This window comes from Oncorhynchus keta, chromosome 5 (genome assembly GCF_023373465.1).
Source record: "Oncorhynchus keta strain PuntledgeMale-10-30-2019 chromosome 5, Oket_V2, whole genome shotgun sequence".
In the NCBI taxonomy this organism is placed as follows: Eukaryota; Metazoa; Chordata; class Actinopteri; order Salmoniformes; family Salmonidae; genus Oncorhynchus; species Oncorhynchus keta.
In genome coordinates, this window is record NC_068425.1 from 15,119 (window position 1) to 33,767 (window position 18,649).

At 42.8% G+C, this 18,649-nt stretch overlaps 1 protein-coding gene across 2 annotated transcripts in view; it reads left to right on the forward strand.

Moving 5' to 3' along the window:
* The first annotated feature begins 10,985 nt into the window (after nt 1-10,985).
* The window catches only part of LOC118384215 (ras-related protein Rab-28), a 50,380-nt gene continuing 42,716 nt past the window's right edge, over nt 10,986-18,649 (forward strand). The window contains exon 1 of one of the 2 annotated variants that reach the window (XM_052518324.1): nt 10,986-11,230. In XM_052518324.1, the coding sequence (XP_052374284.1) occupies nt 11,156-11,230 (75 nt within the window). In that variant the 5' untranslated portion in view covers nt 10,986-11,155. The remainder of the gene's footprint in view (nt 11,231-18,649) is intronic. The other variant, XM_035770535.2, reaches the window with a different exon arrangement.

Genomic DNA, 18,649 nt, shown 5'->3' on the forward strand with positions numbered 1-18,649 from the left:
TTAGTCAATGAGTCTGAATACTTTATGAAGGCACTGTATACACTGAACAAAAATATAAATGCAACATGCAACAATTTCAAAGATTTTACTGAGTTACCACCATTTGCCTCATGTAGCGCGACACTCTACAATCTCACTTGCATAGAGTTGATCAGGATGTTGATTGTGGAATGTTGTCCCACTGCTCTTCAATGGCTGTGCGAAGTTGCTGGATATTGGCGGGAACTGGAACACGCTGTCGTACACGTTGATCCAGAGCATCCCAAACATACTCAATGGGTGACGTCTGGTGAGTGTGCAGGACATGGAAGAACTGGGACATTTTCAGCTTCCAGGAATTGTTTACAGACCCATGTGAAATGGGGCCGTGCATTAACATGCTGAAACATGAGGTGACGGCGGCAGATGAATTGCACAACAATGGGCCTCGGGAGCTTGTCACGTTATCTCTGTGCATGAAATTGCCATCGATAACATGCAATTGTGTTTGTTGTCCGTAGCTTATGCCTGCTACGTAGCTTATACCATAACCCCACTGCCACCATGGGGAACTCTGTTCACAATGTTGACATCAGCAAACCAACCACACACACAACGCCATACACGCTGTCTGCCATCTGCCATCTGCCTGGTACAGTTGAAACTGGGATACATCCGTGAAGAGCACACTTCTCCAATGTGCCTGTGGCCATCGAAGGTGAGCATTTGTCCATTGAAGTTGGTTACGATGCCGAACTGGAGTCAGGTCAAGACCCTGGTGTGGACGAGCATGCAGCTGAGCTTCCCTGAGACAGTTTGTGCAGAAATTCTTTGGTTGTGCAAACCCACAGTTTGATCAGCTGTCTGGGTGGCTGGTCTCAGACAATCCCTTAGGTGACAAAGACAGATGTGGAGGCCCTGGGCTGCCATGGTTACACATCTCTGCAGTTGTGGGGCTGGTTGGACGTCCTGCCAAATTCTGTAAAACAATGTTGGAAGCGGCTTATGGTATAGAAAAAAAATCGCCTGTCCTCGGTTGCAACACCCACTACCGAGTTCTAAACTGCTTCTGGAAGCATCATCAGAACATCAGAACAGTCTGTTCAATAAGTGCATCAATGACGTCATCCCCACAGTGACTGTACGTACATATCCTAGCCAGAGGCCATGGATTACAGGAAACATCCACACTGAGCTAAAGGGTAGAGCTGCCTCTTTCAAGGAGCAGGACACTCATCTGGACGCTTATAAGAAATCCCGCTATGCCCTCTGATGATCTATGAAACAGGCAAAGCATCAATACAGGACTAAGATTCAATTCTACTGCACTGGCTCTGACGCTAGTCGGATGTGGCAGGGCTTGCAAACTATTACAGATTACAAAGAGAAGCCCAGCCGGGAGCTGCCCAGTAACCTGAGCCTACCAGATGAGCTAAATTACTTCTATGAGGCAAGCAACACTGAGGCATGCAGCTGTTCCGGACGACTGTGTGATCACGATCTCCATAGCTGATGTGAGTAAGACCTTTAGACAGGTCAACATTCACAAGGCCGTGGGGCCAGAAAGATTACCAAGACGTGAACTCAGAGCATGCACTGACAAACTGGCAAGTGTCTTCACTGATGTTTTTAACCTCTCCCTGACAGAGCCTGTAATACCTACATGTTTCAAGCAGACCGCCATAATCCATGTGCCCAAGATCGCCAAGGTAAGCTGCCTAAATGACTACCGATCCGTAGCACTCATGTCTGTAGCCTTGAAGTGCTTTGAAAGGCTGGTCATGGCTCACATCAACAGCATCATCCCAGAAACCCTAGACCCACTCCAATTTGCATACCGACCAAACAGATCCACAGATGTCGGAATCTCTATTGCATTCCACACACCTTAACAAAAGGAACACCTACATGAGAATTCTGTTAATTGACTACAGCTCAGTATTCAACATGTAATAGTGCCTTCAAAGATCATCACTAAGCTAAGGTCCCTGGGACTAAACACCTCTCTCTGTAACTGGATCCTGGACTTCCTGACGAGACGCACCCTATTAGCTCTCTGAGATACATTGGAAAATAAATTGTCAAGATGTCACGCAGGGGAGGGGACAATGAGAGGAAACTTCTTCAAAGCAAATCTTTCTGGATCCACAGGCTCAACACACTCTTGGCCTTAATGAGGAGTTTGACTTGAAACCGTTTTTATCATTTCAATATGTCTAAATAGTTTAAAAAAAATCCTAATTGAATATTGTATGTATATTACTGTAAACATTAATCACATTCCCTGTGTATGATCATATATTTTGATGCATTTAATCTTAATATTGTGAAATTATGTTATAAATGTAATTTGTTGACGTCCAGTTTCAGGAAGTGATGTCATTAAGAACTGCCCCTATATATAGGACCTTCCACCCCCACCTGATGACCTACGGGTTGAAACATTGTTAATAAATATCACCTGGGAGCACGAGCAGCAGTGTGCAGTGTTTTCCTTTCTGTTTTCCAAGGGTAAACGACTACCGCCCCGTAGCACTCACTTCCGTCATCATGAAGTGCTTTGAGAGACTAGCCAAGGACCATATCACCTCTACCCTACCTGACACCCTAGACCCACTCCAATTTGTTTACCGCCCAAATAGGTCCACAGACGATGCAATCTCAACCACACTGCACACTGCCCTAACCCATCTGGACAAGAGGAATACCTATGTGAGAACTCTGTTCATCGACTACAGCTCGGCATTCAACACCATAGTACCCTCCAAGCTCGTCATCAAGCTCGAGACCCTGGGTCTCGACCCCGCCCTGTGCAACTGGGTACTGGACTTCCTGACGGGCCGCCCCCAGGTGGTGAGGGTAGGCAACAACATCTCCACCCCGCTGATCCTCAACACTGGGGCCCCACAAGGATGCGTTCTGAGCCCTCTCCTGTACTCCCTGTTCACCCACGACTGCGTGGCCACGCACGCCTCCAACTCAATCATCAAGTTTGCGGACGACACAACAGTGGTAGGCTTGATTACCAACAACGACGGCCTACAGGGAGGAGGTGAGGGCCCTCGGAGTGTGGTGTCAGGAAAATAACCTCACACTCAACGTCAACAAAACTAAGGAGATGATTGTGGACTTCAGGAAACAGCAGAGGGAACACCCCCCTATCCACATCGATGGAACAGTAGTGGAAAGGGTAGCAAGTTTTAAGTTCTTCGGCATACACATCACAGACAAACTGAATTGGTCCACTCACACAGACAGCATCGTGAAGAAGGCGCAGCAGCGCCTCTTCAACCTCAGGAGGCTGAAGAAATTCGGCTTGTCACCAAAAGCACTCACAAACTTCTACAGATTCACAATCGAGAGCATCCTGGCGGGCTGTATCACCGCCTGGTATGGCAACTGCTCCGCCCACAACCGTAAGGCTCTCCAGAGGGTAGTGAGGTCTGCACAACGCATCACCGGGGGCAAACTACCTGCCCTCCAGGACACCTACACCACCCGATGTTACAGGAAGGCCATAAAGATCATCAAGGACAACAACCACCCGAGCCACTGCCTGTTCACCCCGCTATCATCCAGAAGGCGAGGTCAGTACAGGTGCATCAAAGCTGGGACTGAGAGACTGAAAAGCAGCTTCTATCTCAAACAGCCACCACTAACACTGAGTGGCTGCTGCCAACACACTGACACTGACTCAACTCCAGCCACTTTAATAATGGGAATTGATGGGAAATGATGTAAAATATATCACTAGCCACTTTAAACAATGCTACCTAATATAATGTTACATACCCTACATTATTCATTTCATATGCATACGTATATACTGTACTCTATATCATCTACTGCATCCTTACGTAATACATGTATCACTAGCCACTTTAACTATGCCACTTTGTTTACATTCTCATCTCATATGTATATACTGTGCTCGATACCATCTACTGTATCTTGCCTATGCTGCTCGGTACCATCACTCATTCATATATCTTTATGTACATATTCTTTATCCCCTTACACTGTGTATAAGACAGTAGTTTTGGAATTGTTAGTTAGATTACTTGTTGGTTATTACTGCATTGTCGGAACTAGAAGCACAAGCATTTCGCTACACTCGCATTAACATCTGCTAACCATGTGTATGTGACAAATAAAATTAGATTTGAGGTTGAGGATCTGCCACACAGATCCTCAACACGGGGACCCCCCTGTAGGGGTGCGTGCTTATTCCCCCCCTGTACTCCCTGTTCACCCAGGACTGTGTGGCCAAGCACGACTCCAATACTGACATTAAGTTTGCCGACGACACAACGGTGGTAGACCTGATCACCGACAATGATGACACAGCCTATAGGGAGGACGTCAGAGACATGGCAGTGTGGTACCAGGATAACAACCTCTCAACGTGATCAAGACAGGAGATGATCGTGGACTAAAAGAAAAGGAGGGCCGAACATGCCCCCATTCACATACAGTGCCTTGCGAAAGTATTCGGCCCCCTTGAACTTTGCGACCTTTTGCCACATTTCAGGCTTCAAACATAAAGATATAAAACTATATATTTTTGTGAAGAATCAACAACAAGTGGGACACAATCATGAAGTGGAACGACATTTATTGGATATTTCAAACTTTTTTAACAAATCAAAAACTGAAAAATTGGGCATGCAAAATTATTCAGCCCCCTTAAGTTAATACTTTGTAGCGCCACCTTTTGCTGCGATTACAGCTCTGTAGATTACTACAGAGTGTAGTGTGTACGGCCCAGTACATCACTGGGCCAAGCTTCCTGCCATCCAGGATCTCTATGCCAGGCAGTGTCAGAGGAAGGCCCTAAAAATTGTGAAAGAGTCCAGCCACCCAAGAGACAGACTGCTCTCTCTGCTACCACATGGGAAGCAGTACCGGAGCGCCAAGTCTAGGTCCAAAGGGCCCCTTACCAGCTTCTACCTATAACCCATAAGCGCTGAACAGTTAATAAAATGCATACCCAGAATATTTGCATTGACCCCCCTTTTTTACGCTGCTGCTACTTGCTGTTTATTATCTATGCATAGTCACTTTACCCCTACCTACATGTACATATGACCTCAACAAGCCAGTATCCCTGCACATTGACTCAGTACCGGTACACTCAGTATATAAAGTGGGGCAAAAAAGTATTTAGTCAGCCACCTATTGTGCAAGTTCTCCCACTTAAAAGGATGATAGGTCTGTAATTTTCATCATAGGTACACTTCAACTATGACAGACAAAATTAGAAAAAAAAATCCAGAAAATCACATTGTAGGATTTTTAATGAATTTATTTGCAAATAATGGTGTAAAACAAGTATTTGGTCACCTACAAACAAGCAAGATTTCTGGCTCTCACAGACCTGTAACTTCTTCTTTAAGAGGCTCCTCTGTCCTCCACTTGTTACCTGTATTAATGGCACCTGTTTGAACTTGTTATCAGTATAAAAGACACCTGTCCACAACCTCAAACAGTCACACTCCAAACTCCACTATGGCCAAGACCAAAGAGCTGTCAAAGGACACCAGAAACAAAATTGTAGACCTGCACCAGGCTGGGAAGACTGAATCTGCAATAGGTAAGCAGCTTGGTTTGAAGAAATCAACTGTGGGAGTAATTATTAGGAAATGGAAGACATACAAGACCACTGATAATCTCCTTCGATCTGGGGCTCCACGCAAGATCTCACCCCGTGGGGTCAAAGTGATCACAAGAACGGTGAGCAAAAATCCCAGAACCACACGGGGGGACCTAGTGAATGACCTGCAGAGAGCTGGGACCAAAGTAACAAAGCCTACCATCAGTAACACTACGCCGCCAGGGACTCAAATCCTGCAGTGCCAGACGTGTCCCCCTGCTTAAGCCTGTACATGTCCAGGCCCATCTGAAGTTTGCTAGAGAGCATTTGGATGATCCAGAAGAAGATTGGGAGAATGTCATATGGTCAGATGAAACCAAAATATAACTTTTTGGTAAAAATTCAACTCGTCATGTTTGGAGGAAAATGAATGCTGAGTTGCATCCAAAGAACACCATACCTACTGTGAAGCATAGGGGTGGAAACATCATGCTTTGGGGCTGTTTTTATCTGCAAAGGGACCAGGACGACTGATCCGTGTAAAGCAAAGAATGAATGGGGACATGTATCGTGAGATTTTGAGTGAAAACCTCCTTCCATCAGCAAGGGCATTGAAGATGAAACGTGGCTGGGTCTTTCAGCATGTCAATGATCCCAAACACACCGCCCGGGCAACGAAGGAGTGGCTTCGTAAGAAGCATTTCAAGGTCCTGGAGTGGCCTAGCCAGTCTCCAGATCTCAACCCCATAGAAAATCTTTGGAGGGAGTTGAAAGTCCGTGTTGCACAGCAACAGCCCCAAAACATCACTGCTCTAGAGGAGATCTGCATGGAGGAATGGGCCAAAATACCAGCAACAGTGTGTGAAAACCTTGTGAAGACTTACAGAAAACGTTTGACCTCTGTTATTGCCAACAAAGGGTATATAACAAAGTATTGAGATAAACTTTTGTTATTGACCAAATACTTATTTTCCACCAAAATTTGCAAATAAATTCATTAAAAATCCTGCAATGTGATTTTCTGGATTTTTAAAAATAATTTTGTCTGTCATAGTTGAAGTGTACCTATGATGAAAATTACAGGCCTCTCTCATCTTTTTAAGTGGGAGAACTTGCACAATTGGTGGCTGACTAAATACTTTTTTGCCCCACTGTACATCCACATCCTCATTCTCCTGGACCCGTCTGCAGCACTTGAAGCTGTCTGTGATCAGATTTTAACTGTGTGTATGGTGTAAGTTGAAGCTTACTGGCGTAAATGAAGATTTTTGAGACTCAAATCGTGTGCATGAAATACGCTTGATATTCATTAATATCGGTATGAATGAGGTCGGGGACCAAGCGAGTGTGGTACATTAGGTATTACAGTTGGAGCTGGTACCGGGGAGAATGATGAAAAAGTCGCAGGCTTGCTGATGAGATGTTTGCACAGAGTTATATCATAGAATATTGAGGGGGTGTGCATGTTGGAAAAAGTGTTAAACTCTATTAACGTAAAATTCTTTGTGTAGATTTATATTATGAGGTTTGAACTATACTAATATTGTAGAATTACATAATCAACATCTGAACATACTTACGTTAAACATTAATTGAGCCACTGAGTAATAGATAAGATATACACTAGGTACAGGAGACGGGGCGACGGGTGTGGTCGATGTAAGATGGGAGTGGTGTTCTAACTAAGTGCTGAGAAATAAGGTAGATTAATTTTGTTCTTTTAAATAATTTACACAAGTACTTCCCGGTTATTGATTTTGGTTTGATTGTTCAGAAAACACCACTGAAATTAAACAGGAGGTTAAGGTATACTAACATTAGAATCTGTTTTCATTATGGGGAACAATGAAAGGCCCGCAGATTGGATTGCAGGCTGATTTTACTTTATGTTAAAGGGCCAGTGTACATTTATCACAGTTGTGTGTCTGTCTAATGGCAGGGTATTTAAGAAGTATTTTGGGGAGACAATTTGGAGTAACACGAATAAGACATGAAACATCGAGACAAATTATTTGAGTTTGAGGGGATTATCATAATTATTAGGTTTTGTTTTTGTAGTAAATGTTTTGGGTTTAAGGGGATTTCCATGTTCCCAGAGACATGATATGAAATATTATAAGTTTTTATTTTCTGAGTCTTAATTAAATAGGTGAAATCTTTTGATAAAGGAATGTTGTTTAATATAGTAAGGAACACTTCTTTGGAGGGGTGGTATGACTTATGACCTCTATTGTAACTTTCCTTTGTGGTCTGATCAGCCTCATTGGAAAGCCATTTGGATGGAGAATCTAGGGTCATTTGTAACACTGATATTAAGGTAATTTAATACAAAAAGGCAGTGAAATTTACATTATAGTGTCATTATATTTTCTCTGATGAACATGGTGTGAAAATTAGCTGGGATAAGTTTTAATTATGGTAGACTCATGTTAAGTATTTGGGACATATTTTGAGCCAACAGGGCAGGGAAGAAATTGAGATATTTTTGTTTGGTTTTAACACCTGTGTACAGGAGTGCCAAAAGACGGGTGACATTACCTGTGTAATGGGGGAGGGTGTCCGTATGGGGATTACATGATAACCGACTTGGGACAGTTCTGGGATTGGAGAAGAGGGTATCCTTATAGTTTTCCATGATATGGGGGAAACCAGGGAGCACTGTTGAACTTTGTAAAGGTGATGAAATCCTACTAACCATCAAAACCATTAAGCTCTCTGATGTAGGCACTTACACCCTTGGACTACAAAGGACCGGGACAGACACGATGGGTGTGTTCTATTAAGGTGCTGCCAAAACCACAGAGGTCCCAGACAAACCAGAGCCAGACACACTCCTCTACCACCCCTGGACCGAACCTGCCACCAACCACCACTGTGTTAAAAATCCCATTCAGGTAATTAATGTTAGAGACTATTCAGCTATTGATCAATTAGGCACTGAGACTGGTTTTGATGGTAGTGACAATTTGTGGCTGTCCTATATGAGGTATACAGCTAAAACCCTGAAAAGAAAGGACTGCATGAGTTACATGAAACATTGGTCATGCTAGACCTGTTCTGGCTACATACCCATTTGCTATAGGAGAAGGAGAGGGGTGGTTGTGTATTCTGAGAGGTTTTTACCAAGTTCAGCCAAATTCAACTCTCTGTTCCTCTTTGAACCTTGTGTTTCCTACAGTACCTCCTCATCGGGCCCCTTGGGGTGTTAAGGCATATGGGGGCAATTACAGTTGCATCACGGGTACAGGTAATGGCATTGATTATGGGAGATTGCCTGAAGCTGATTGCAGTAGTAACATAACCATTAATGCCACTTGGCCAGTTACAGGCCTAAACCAAACTAGTGGTCTGGCTGATGTGTGGTGGATCTGTGGACCCAAAAGAGTGTGGAGACCCATTCTTAGAGGATACTGGTGTGCTCTGACCAGTTTGATAATTCCACTGACCATTGTTGATGTTACTGCCGAGCAGCTGTTGGGTTCTGTATCCAGGGGACCTGAAAACATTCCATCCCATGGGAGACATAGATGTAGTGCTCCATGGACAGAGGATGTAGTTGACATGCACACTAACCTGTTGGGGGTGCCAGTGGGGGGTCCTCATGAGTTTCAGGCCTTGGGTAGGAATGATGGACTCTGGCACTTACTACCTATTATAGGTCCAGTGGATGCAAGACAGACTGCATGGATTAATTATATCTACTATAATCAACAGCGTTTTGTGAATTACTCCCGTGATGCACTAACTGGTCTGTCTGAACAGCTTGAGGCCACATCTCGGGTTTCCAGACAGAATAGACTTGCTTTGGATATGCTTCTTGCCAGTCAGGGGGGGGGGGCTGCAAGATGTTGTTCTCTTTTGACATGAGGGTTTTAAGTTCCTAGGTGGCTGGTAGCCAATCTAGTACATAGTGGGATCGAATGGAGGACATGAAGGTATTTTAAACTTTGTAACTGTTATATGATTCATTGCTGAATTTTTATTCACACCCTTGGGGGTGTGAAAAAGGGGGATTGTTGGATCCTGTATTTGACATTATAGCCATCAGATATATATGATTAAATATCATCGGATGTTGGTTGTGTGAGGTGTCTGCATTTGTGCACTGGAGCATCATTATGAGATTAAACAACTGCTTGCTACTTGCCTGTTTGTGTGTGACAAGGACTGAGTAACATGGTGTGACCTGCATGTTGCAAAACTGTAGATAACAGCCCAGCAGATGCTTTGTCCTTGTGTTTGTATATAACAATATTGAGCACATGGTGTGACTTGCTGTATCTTACAAAGTTGTGATAGGGAGGGGTGGTCATCACGAGGTTTAACTGAGATGGAAAAATGCTGAACAACACAATAGCAGGAACTGAGCAACGGTTCTAACTTGGCTGCGATACCAGAACAGTACATCGACGAAGGGAGGACTCCAAGAAGCGCCAAGATGCGGGGACCCGCCTGAGCGCCTGCAATAGGCTGAGCAAGTTTAAACCACGCCCAGTCTCTACTGTGATAGGCCAACAAATGTGTTGGAACTATGTCTATCACAGTATAAAGAATACTGTTTACATACATCCTGTCAGTTCTCTGTTCTGCCCTGCGTGGTATTACAGTGAGCCCGTATATACGAAAGTTGCATTTGCCATTTATTACTTAGCTAATAAAAAATACATAGTATAAAATCGGTGACTCATTGTTATATTTATCCTGATACCAGATTCGAATTTACGCAACTCTAACAGATTGATTTATTTGGATGATTTACCAGAAATCATGAAAATGGAGTTGACTTGCCAATAACAAGGCAAGTCAAGTGTGAGAATCCCGATTCTATTGGAAAAAACACTCATTGTCATAGGATTTTTTTACTTGGTGGGCAGGGCTCAGGGTTGGAACATCCATTGCAGTGTGTCATGCAACCTAGTTTTATTTACACCATCTCAGCAGCTATCTTAGAAATATAACTTTGCTCTGTGCTTCTGAGCATGCACTTCGTAGCCTATAGGCTATGGATAATTTGAATGTTTTCTTTTGTAAAGACCATTAATGCATGATGAATAGGCTAGGCTAAGCTATGTAGAGCGTTTTCGAAGGTGTAGCTAGGCTACAGGTTGATGCACATTAGGTACATCATGTGGGGGAAGAACTTTATTATTTAAGGAATGGTAAATACTTAAATGGCGAGCCTACATTTATTTCTAGGAAAGAGCGCCTCTCCACCTTTGACCTGGATTACCATAGCAACAGGGACGCGTCAGGTCCTGCTAGGACTTGTCCATTGTAAGCAGTGTCATTATTAAAAATATATTTTTTCAACCTGCTTTATTAGCTAACCTTGATGATAAAGCAAATATAAAAGCTGTAACATCAAATGTACAAGTATTTCCCGATAAAGTGTTTGTAAATAACAGGCTTACAAAATATAAATGGAACATGCCTGGCAACAGTAGTATCTGGTGAAATGGCGTCTGGTTACCTTGTGCTCGGTTTATTTTAGCTATTTGATTAGCAAGCTATATTCAATAACCTTTGACTGTGAATAGAAGTTCATTTTCAATATAATAAATAACGTCATTGTTATATTTCAAAATGTCTGACTCAGAAGAGGACAGTCAAGATAAGCAACTTAAAATTGTAGTCATCGGGGACGGCGCATCAGGGAAGGTAAGGGATTTTCAAGCTAAATGAGCTAGCAAGCTAACAGACATACTTGATATTTTGAGTAGTGTTAATTTAGCTGGCTAGCTAGAAACATAACTATGTGGCTAATTGGGTAAATTACTTTGCAGTAGGTAACTTTAGCTCAGAAGTATCTTACAGAATGTTCATACATAGCAGCGTGTGCTATGCCAACGTTTTGGCTATGCTTGTTAGCTGTTTAGCTAGCTTAGTTAACGTTAACTAGCTAGCTCTTCAGCCAGGTAGAAGGGAAAACATCACCTTGGTTTGTCAGACAGGCAATGTTTGTTGTCGCATAACTATAGCCAATGATGCAATTTTTGGGGGTAATGTTAGTTACCGTCTTAATTTTGCACAACGGGCAGAGTAATGTTAATAGCTAGCTCTGGTCTGGGGTCGAAACGTTAGCTAGTTTACGACATGGAATCCAATCCCAGTTACTGTCAATAATAGGAACAGTGTCAACATACGGGACAATTAAGCCTGTGGTGCGCAACATGTTGCCTGGCCACAGACCGTGACAAGGGCCACGTTTGTAGAACGTCATCATTCTTGAAGGAGACCGAAGAAGTCGCAGCCTAATCTGCCACATTTAGGGCTGATGAGTTCAGTAGGCTAATATATTGCTCTGATAGAATCTATAGGCTATGTGTTCAAAAAAGGTTTGAGCAGCTGAGTGCATCAACATGCCTAAATGGGGTGAAAGTAGGAATATATTTATTCCTTGTACGGGACCTCCGATATACCACATTTTTGATGGGCATACTCATAGAATTACAAATAGACTCTCCATTAATTCAATATGATCTCTGTGGGCCTAGTCGTAAAAGATTTGTCTTAACTTTTTAAAATGTATTACCTTTTATTGTGGCATAAACACAACCAGTCATAATGTTTTTATTTAAGTCAAACAATCACTTCAAAGGGCATGTTCATCCACTCGCAACATACAGTATTTCCAGCCTCTAATGGAAAGAGACACAACACCAAAAAAGTGTATTGACATTTGCCAATTGTCATTAGGCAAGAATTTATGCATCCACTGCTGTCCTTCCTCACGTGTCTCGATGTTGGCCACTCATCTTTGCTTTGGCAAAATGTTGAATCACATCACATTTTGTCGTGTAGGCTATACCACCCGTTTTCAAATCCATTCATTCATTTTCTATGCCTGTTGACATGCGGTAATGATAAGTGGTAAATAGCCTACAGTTTTCTGGACATTTGTTTTTCATTATTGTGATAGGCTCATGTTTTACCGGTACGCCGTACCCCTGCTATCTATTTTGCAGGACCATATCTCAAAATATATGCTCCAATCTTCAATTCAGAATTGTTCAGAGGGAGATTGCCAAGGTGTTCACCAGATCCATAAACTGCTTCGAAGCATATTGGATTTAAATCTGTCATGAATCCTGTTAACCGTACCTGACCCTTAATCCAGGTTACATGTGCTTTTGGAGAGGTTTTCTGAAGAGCTTTGGACCGTAGTACTCTGGTTGTCTAATGTTACTTTGTTAGCCACTGTTTACAGGTAGGCCACACAGGTGTGTGTGTGTGTGGAATACACAATAATTAAGTTGCTGTATTGCCTAGTACAAGGTGGCCTAACAGACTATCCTACATATAATGTTTAAAGCCTCTTTTCACAATCAATGTTGTAGGTCTAAGTTACAGGGAAATAATATGGGCCTCGGCCATTTGCTCACGCAGGCATAACATTCAATGTATATACAATTGTGCCTAGAATGTAAAGCTTGATTGTTGAGTAGGAAAAAAAAGTGTAGCCTATATCTTAAAGCAAACCATTCCTTGCTCTATATTCAGGAGTGAATGTTCTCATTTGACTCCCTGCTGCATAAGCGGTGCTTTAACATGACGGCTGGGATCTTGCAGTAATGACCGTTTCCTTCATACGAACCAGCAGGGGACAAGTCTGTCTGCTGAAATGGGATTGATCTCGTTCCAGATTGCACACACCTAAGACTCATGGCGTTTATGGATTTCTTAGGCTTACACTGAAAGCTTATCATTATTTTATTCTATTACATTTGGAATTGAACCAACTGTGGTAGAAGTTTAGTTGGAAGAGGCATGGAGAGTTGTGCACTGATAAAATGTTCAGGCGGCATCTGAATCTTTGTTGGGCGACTTGCTTGCTGTCAACAATGAGGCCAGTAATAAAACCAGTTACCATTATGGACACTTTCTTTAAAACAAAAACTAGAAACTCAAACCTCACCTAAAACTTTTAACATTCTATGCATAGGCTTTAGACCCAGCCTAGACTGTTTTAAACTGTACATATTTGATGAGTCATTCATTCTCTTCTTGGTAGATATAGGCCTACATTTTCCAGACCTAGCCTACTTTGCAGAATAGCCTGAATGCAAATGCTCAGATTTATTTGAAGATACATTTTCATTTATTGGCAAATGGTTAATAAGACTGCTTGGTCTGCATGGTCATGATGCAGGTAACACAAATGTACCAACATTTGTCTTTGTCACAGCACAGACTGTTTGCAGCAAAGAGGTTGTCGTGACATTGCGGCAGCTGCAATGTTTCTTCTTCTCTGAATCCTGAAATGATTTGAGTGTGAATATGCTGCATTGATTTTAAGTGCATTTTGGCTTCACTCACCTGTATTGAAATAAACAAAATAAATAGAGCAATACATGTAGTTCTGCTGCTGTATGCGTTGTCTGCAGACTATTCTCCCACTGCACACAATAACACCTTATGTAGTTTAGTCACCCAACCAAAGTATTTTGTTCATTTTAAAATCCGGCAGACGTCAACTTGGTTGTAAAACTGACTAAAACCCAGTCGGTTGATTATTGACAAGTTTTTCTAACACTTGATAAACAGGGCAAAGTAGAAATAGGCCTATAACAGTGTCGCGATACGAAACCTTCAGCCCCGCCCCTTGGCCAGCAGCGGGGTTGCTAGAGGTGGTTAGCGTCCCGTTCCCTGGATTGGACAGGGCACTATAGGTACTTCAGGTTATCTCAGTATAACCAGGACCGCTCGCGTAGCCCTGCCTCTATATCGAAGCGTTTTCCGCGTAGAGAGGTCTTTTGCCTTGTCACTCAACGGTCTAGCTCTAGCTGGGATGTGTGAACCCCACCTTTATCCTCTAGACTCTTTGTTTCACCACTAATTGGTCCTTGAGTTATTATTAAGCACTAGTCATACCAGTCTCTATATGATTTCCCTGTGGTTGAGTGTTTCCCCTCTGTGATGTATCTAGTTTAAAGTGTGAGGACCTTTAGTCAACTTAGTCTCACTACTCTGCCCGTCGGCTATGTATCGCTTGGAAAATAAAACTTAGATAGATCGATAAGACAATTAAATGAATCACTACTGGACACACCTTCCTCTTTGTCTTTTAATAGTAACTCATTCTGTCATAGAGTACTGATCTCCGTTTCCAGTGTCCCGGTAGCGGGGAGTGTCAGAGTTGTTATCTCCCGTGCCGTTAACTGTCTTTGAGAGAACCGTTTACTCGAGACAAAATAAGACTACCGTTTATTTTTGAAAACACTCTGTTTTTTTGTCTTTTACAATCAAACACACTTCAAAATATACAATTGTTACTCGGTCACACACAGCGTTAATCAAAAACATGCAATTGACTTAATGCTCTTTATAAAATGCCTGGTACAATGATAACACTTATCTCTATATTAAATACTTGTAATAGTTATTTAATTACCTTTGAGAGATGACGAGGAGACCCACGAGATCAGGAGCAGAGTTTCAATCGGTCAGAGTTCTGTTAAGAATTTAGTTAGTAGCGACTCCCCTCTACTGGCTGAGAAGTTGACTTGGAGTCGGTGCTTTACTAAATTGAGAGATTCAAGTTTGGCTCGGATGAGAGAACCCGCTGGTGATTCCCTGCCCCAAATGGAATATTCAAAAAAGTCTGTGTCCGCAACTAGGTCGCGATACTGAGCTCAATCGAGAGGCTACAGAGAACTCTCTGGATATATTTGCATCAGCACCCACGTACCTGGCGCAAAACCACAGGGTCAATTCAGACATCCATAAGAGAAAGCAAGGGATAACCTTAAGGACTAGAGTGCTCTCAACCCCGTTGAACTACCGCAGTGTCAGTGGCTCGCAACGAGGTCGAGATGCTGAGCTCAATCGAGAGGCTACAGAGAGTGTGTGTCCTGTAGCTCAGTTGGTAGAGCATGGCGCTTGTAACGCCAGGGTAGTGGGTGCGATTCCCGGGACCACCCATACGTAGAATGTATGCACACATGACTGTAAGTCGCTTTGGATAAAAGCGTCCGCTAAATGGCATTTATTATTATTATTATTATATTAGAACTCTCTGGATATATTTGCATCAGCACCCACGTACCTGGCGCAAAGCGACAAAACAGCTGATCGATAGTTAAACCCGTTGAACTACCGCAGTGTCCGCGGCTCGCAACGAGGTCGAGATGCTGAGCTCAATCGAGAGGCTACAGAGAACTCTCTGGATATATTTGCATCAGCACCCACGTACCTGGCGCAAAGCGACAAAACAGCTGATCGATAGTTAAACGGTATATCGGAGAGTCACTTCTCAGATCCAACAAGTTAGAATCTTTTAGGTAATTTGAGTCAGGTGTCAATTTACCCGAAGTCAAATGGTTGTCTAAATGAATTCAGAATTCAAGAAGTCAGCGCTAAAGTAATGGCAAATGTCTCTTTATATACCTTTTGATTCTCTGCACCTGATCTGCTGCTCCTCCCATTCCCTCAGAGCAGAGAGGGTGATATCTTACAACAGGAAATACTTTTCTTACAGTGCATATATGGGCCTCTGGTTATGACAGAGCCCATTACTCTAACAACAATGAGGAAACACTTTTCTTACAGTGCGCATATGGGCCTCTGTTCATGACAGTGCCCTCACTCTATCAGCAATGAGTCTATCAGCTGTTCCCATTCAGAGGTGTCACTTGAGACAGAGGGTGATTCTTCCTGACACCAGTCAGGTTCAGTAGTTGGTTGGCTTGAGTCGTCTTCTGGTGGCTTTGCCCAATCCGGTATTTCAGTAGGCGAGGTCATCTCTGTCTCTGCCCTTGGTGGGTAAGACAGGGGAAGAGGACCAGGAGGTAGATCCATTTGGCGTTTTACTACAACAGTTAGGATCAGCTTGATCTCCCTCTTTTCATAAAGGACAAATGGTGGCTGCCTTCAAAGCAATGGGAACCCCAGAAAGGAGAGACATGGGCAGCAGCCTTAAAGGGTTAAAGAAGAAAGGGTCTAAACCATCTGACCCAGATGTTTTTTTTGGGGGTCAAATTTAAGGAGCTCCTTTAGCACCTTGGACTCAGTAACTGCCTGCAGGGAGAAACTTTGTTGCTGGGCAGGGAAAAAGAGGGACAAGCATCGGGGATAGTCGCATTAGAAGGGCTGGGAGATGAGGAAATGTTGGATGGGCAAGGAGGCATGGCTGAGTTGAACAGGAATCCTGACTTAAATGAGTTGGTGATTAAAGAGCTCAGCCATGTGCTTGTCAGTAACAACCACATAATCAATATGAAGGGACATGGGCAGCTGTTAGGAGGGGGGTTTATTCTCTAGGTCTTTAACTGTTTTCCAGAACTTCTTGTGGTTAGACCCACAGAGAGAACTGCTCCTTAAAGTAACTAACTTTGGCCTTCCGGATAGCCTGAGTGCACTTACTTCTCATTTACCTGAACAAGAGCCAGTCGGCTTGAGTGCACTTACTTCTCATTTACCTGGACAAGAGCCAGTCAGCTTGAGTGCACTTACTTCTCATTTACCTGGACAAGAGCCAGTCAGCTTGAGTGCACTTACTTCTCATTTACCTGAGCCAGTCAGCTTGAGTGCACTTACTTCTCATTTACCTGAACGAGAGCCAGTCAGCCCGAGTGCACTTCTCATTTACCTGAACGAGAGCCAGTCAGCCTGAGTATGCATGTGCCGAGCCTTTCACCAAATGCAATTTTTGTGGTGGAGTAACTCTACAAGATCACGGTAGAACCAGGTGCTGAACCTGTTTTTTAATTATAATTTTCTTTATGGGGTTGTGTTTGTTATCAATACCCCTGAAAATATCAAAAAAGAAGGTCCAAGTGTCTTCGACAGGGGATCAAGCTGATCCTATACCATATTAGAGGCCAGTTTATGAAGGAAGGCTTGTTCATTAAAGTTTTTTTTAGCAAGGGTCTATGACCAATCAGGACAGATCGTTTCACTGAGCAGCCATTCATAACACAGGCTGTAAAACCGTGATCACAGTAAACACCAGAATGATACCTATCAGGACTATTTGTGAGGATAACATCGATGAGAGTAGCCTTTTCTGGGTGTTTGGGAGTCATACCTTGTGGGATTGGTATTAATCTGAGATATATTTAGGGAGTTCCATTGCTTTAGGACTAGGTCAGGTGATTTAAGCTTGTCCCAGTTTAAGTCACCTAGCAGGACAAATTCAGACTTATAGTGTAAGGGGCCTTGAGAGCGCTTAGGGTAGGTAGGGCACAGGCCGGTGCTGATGGAGGACGATAGCACCCAGCAACAGTCAACAAAGAGCCATTTGAAAGTGTAATTCTTAAAACCAGCAAATCACCAAGTCTGTCCCCAAACAATTTGGAGACAACCGAGCACTGAAGGTGTTCCTTGGTAAAGATTGCCACTCCCCCACATTTGGAAGATCTGTCTTGCTGAAACAAATTAACCAGAAAGGTTAACATCAGTATTCAAAACACTCTTCCTTAATTAGCCATGTCTCAGTAATGACCAACACATCTGGATTGGAGCTGTGAACCCACCCATTCAATTGATCCATTTTTAGGTAATACGTTTCCAGTGTTAATGTGCAGTTAACCATTGAGGTTGAAACACTCAACAAGTTGACTTTCTCAGACCTTTTCTTCAATTCAAGATTTTAGAGTCACAGGCTTAAGTTGAATGAATATATAAGGACACCGCAACCTATGTTGAAATAGCCAAGGGCATCTAATGAAAATCTGTCTTTCTGGTTAAGTCTCCAACACCTTTCCACATCTGGATTGTACAATATTTGTCCATTTATTTTAAAAAATCAAATAAAAATTTGTTTATCATCAGCTAGACAACCATTATCAGGTCAAGCATTTCGCTACACGAGCATTAACATCTGCTAACCATGTGTATGTGACCAATAACATTTGATTTGAACAGATTTAAGTCACCTGTAACTCGGCCACTCTAACATTCACTGTCTTCTTGGTAAGCAACTCCAGTGTAGATTTGACCTTGTGTTTTTAGGTTGTTGTCCTGCTGAAAGGTAAATTTGTCTCTGAGTCTGTTGGAAAGCAGACTGAACCAGGTTTTCCTCTAGGATTTTGCCTGTGCTTAGCTCTTTCTTTTTTTTTTAAAATCCAGAAACTCCCC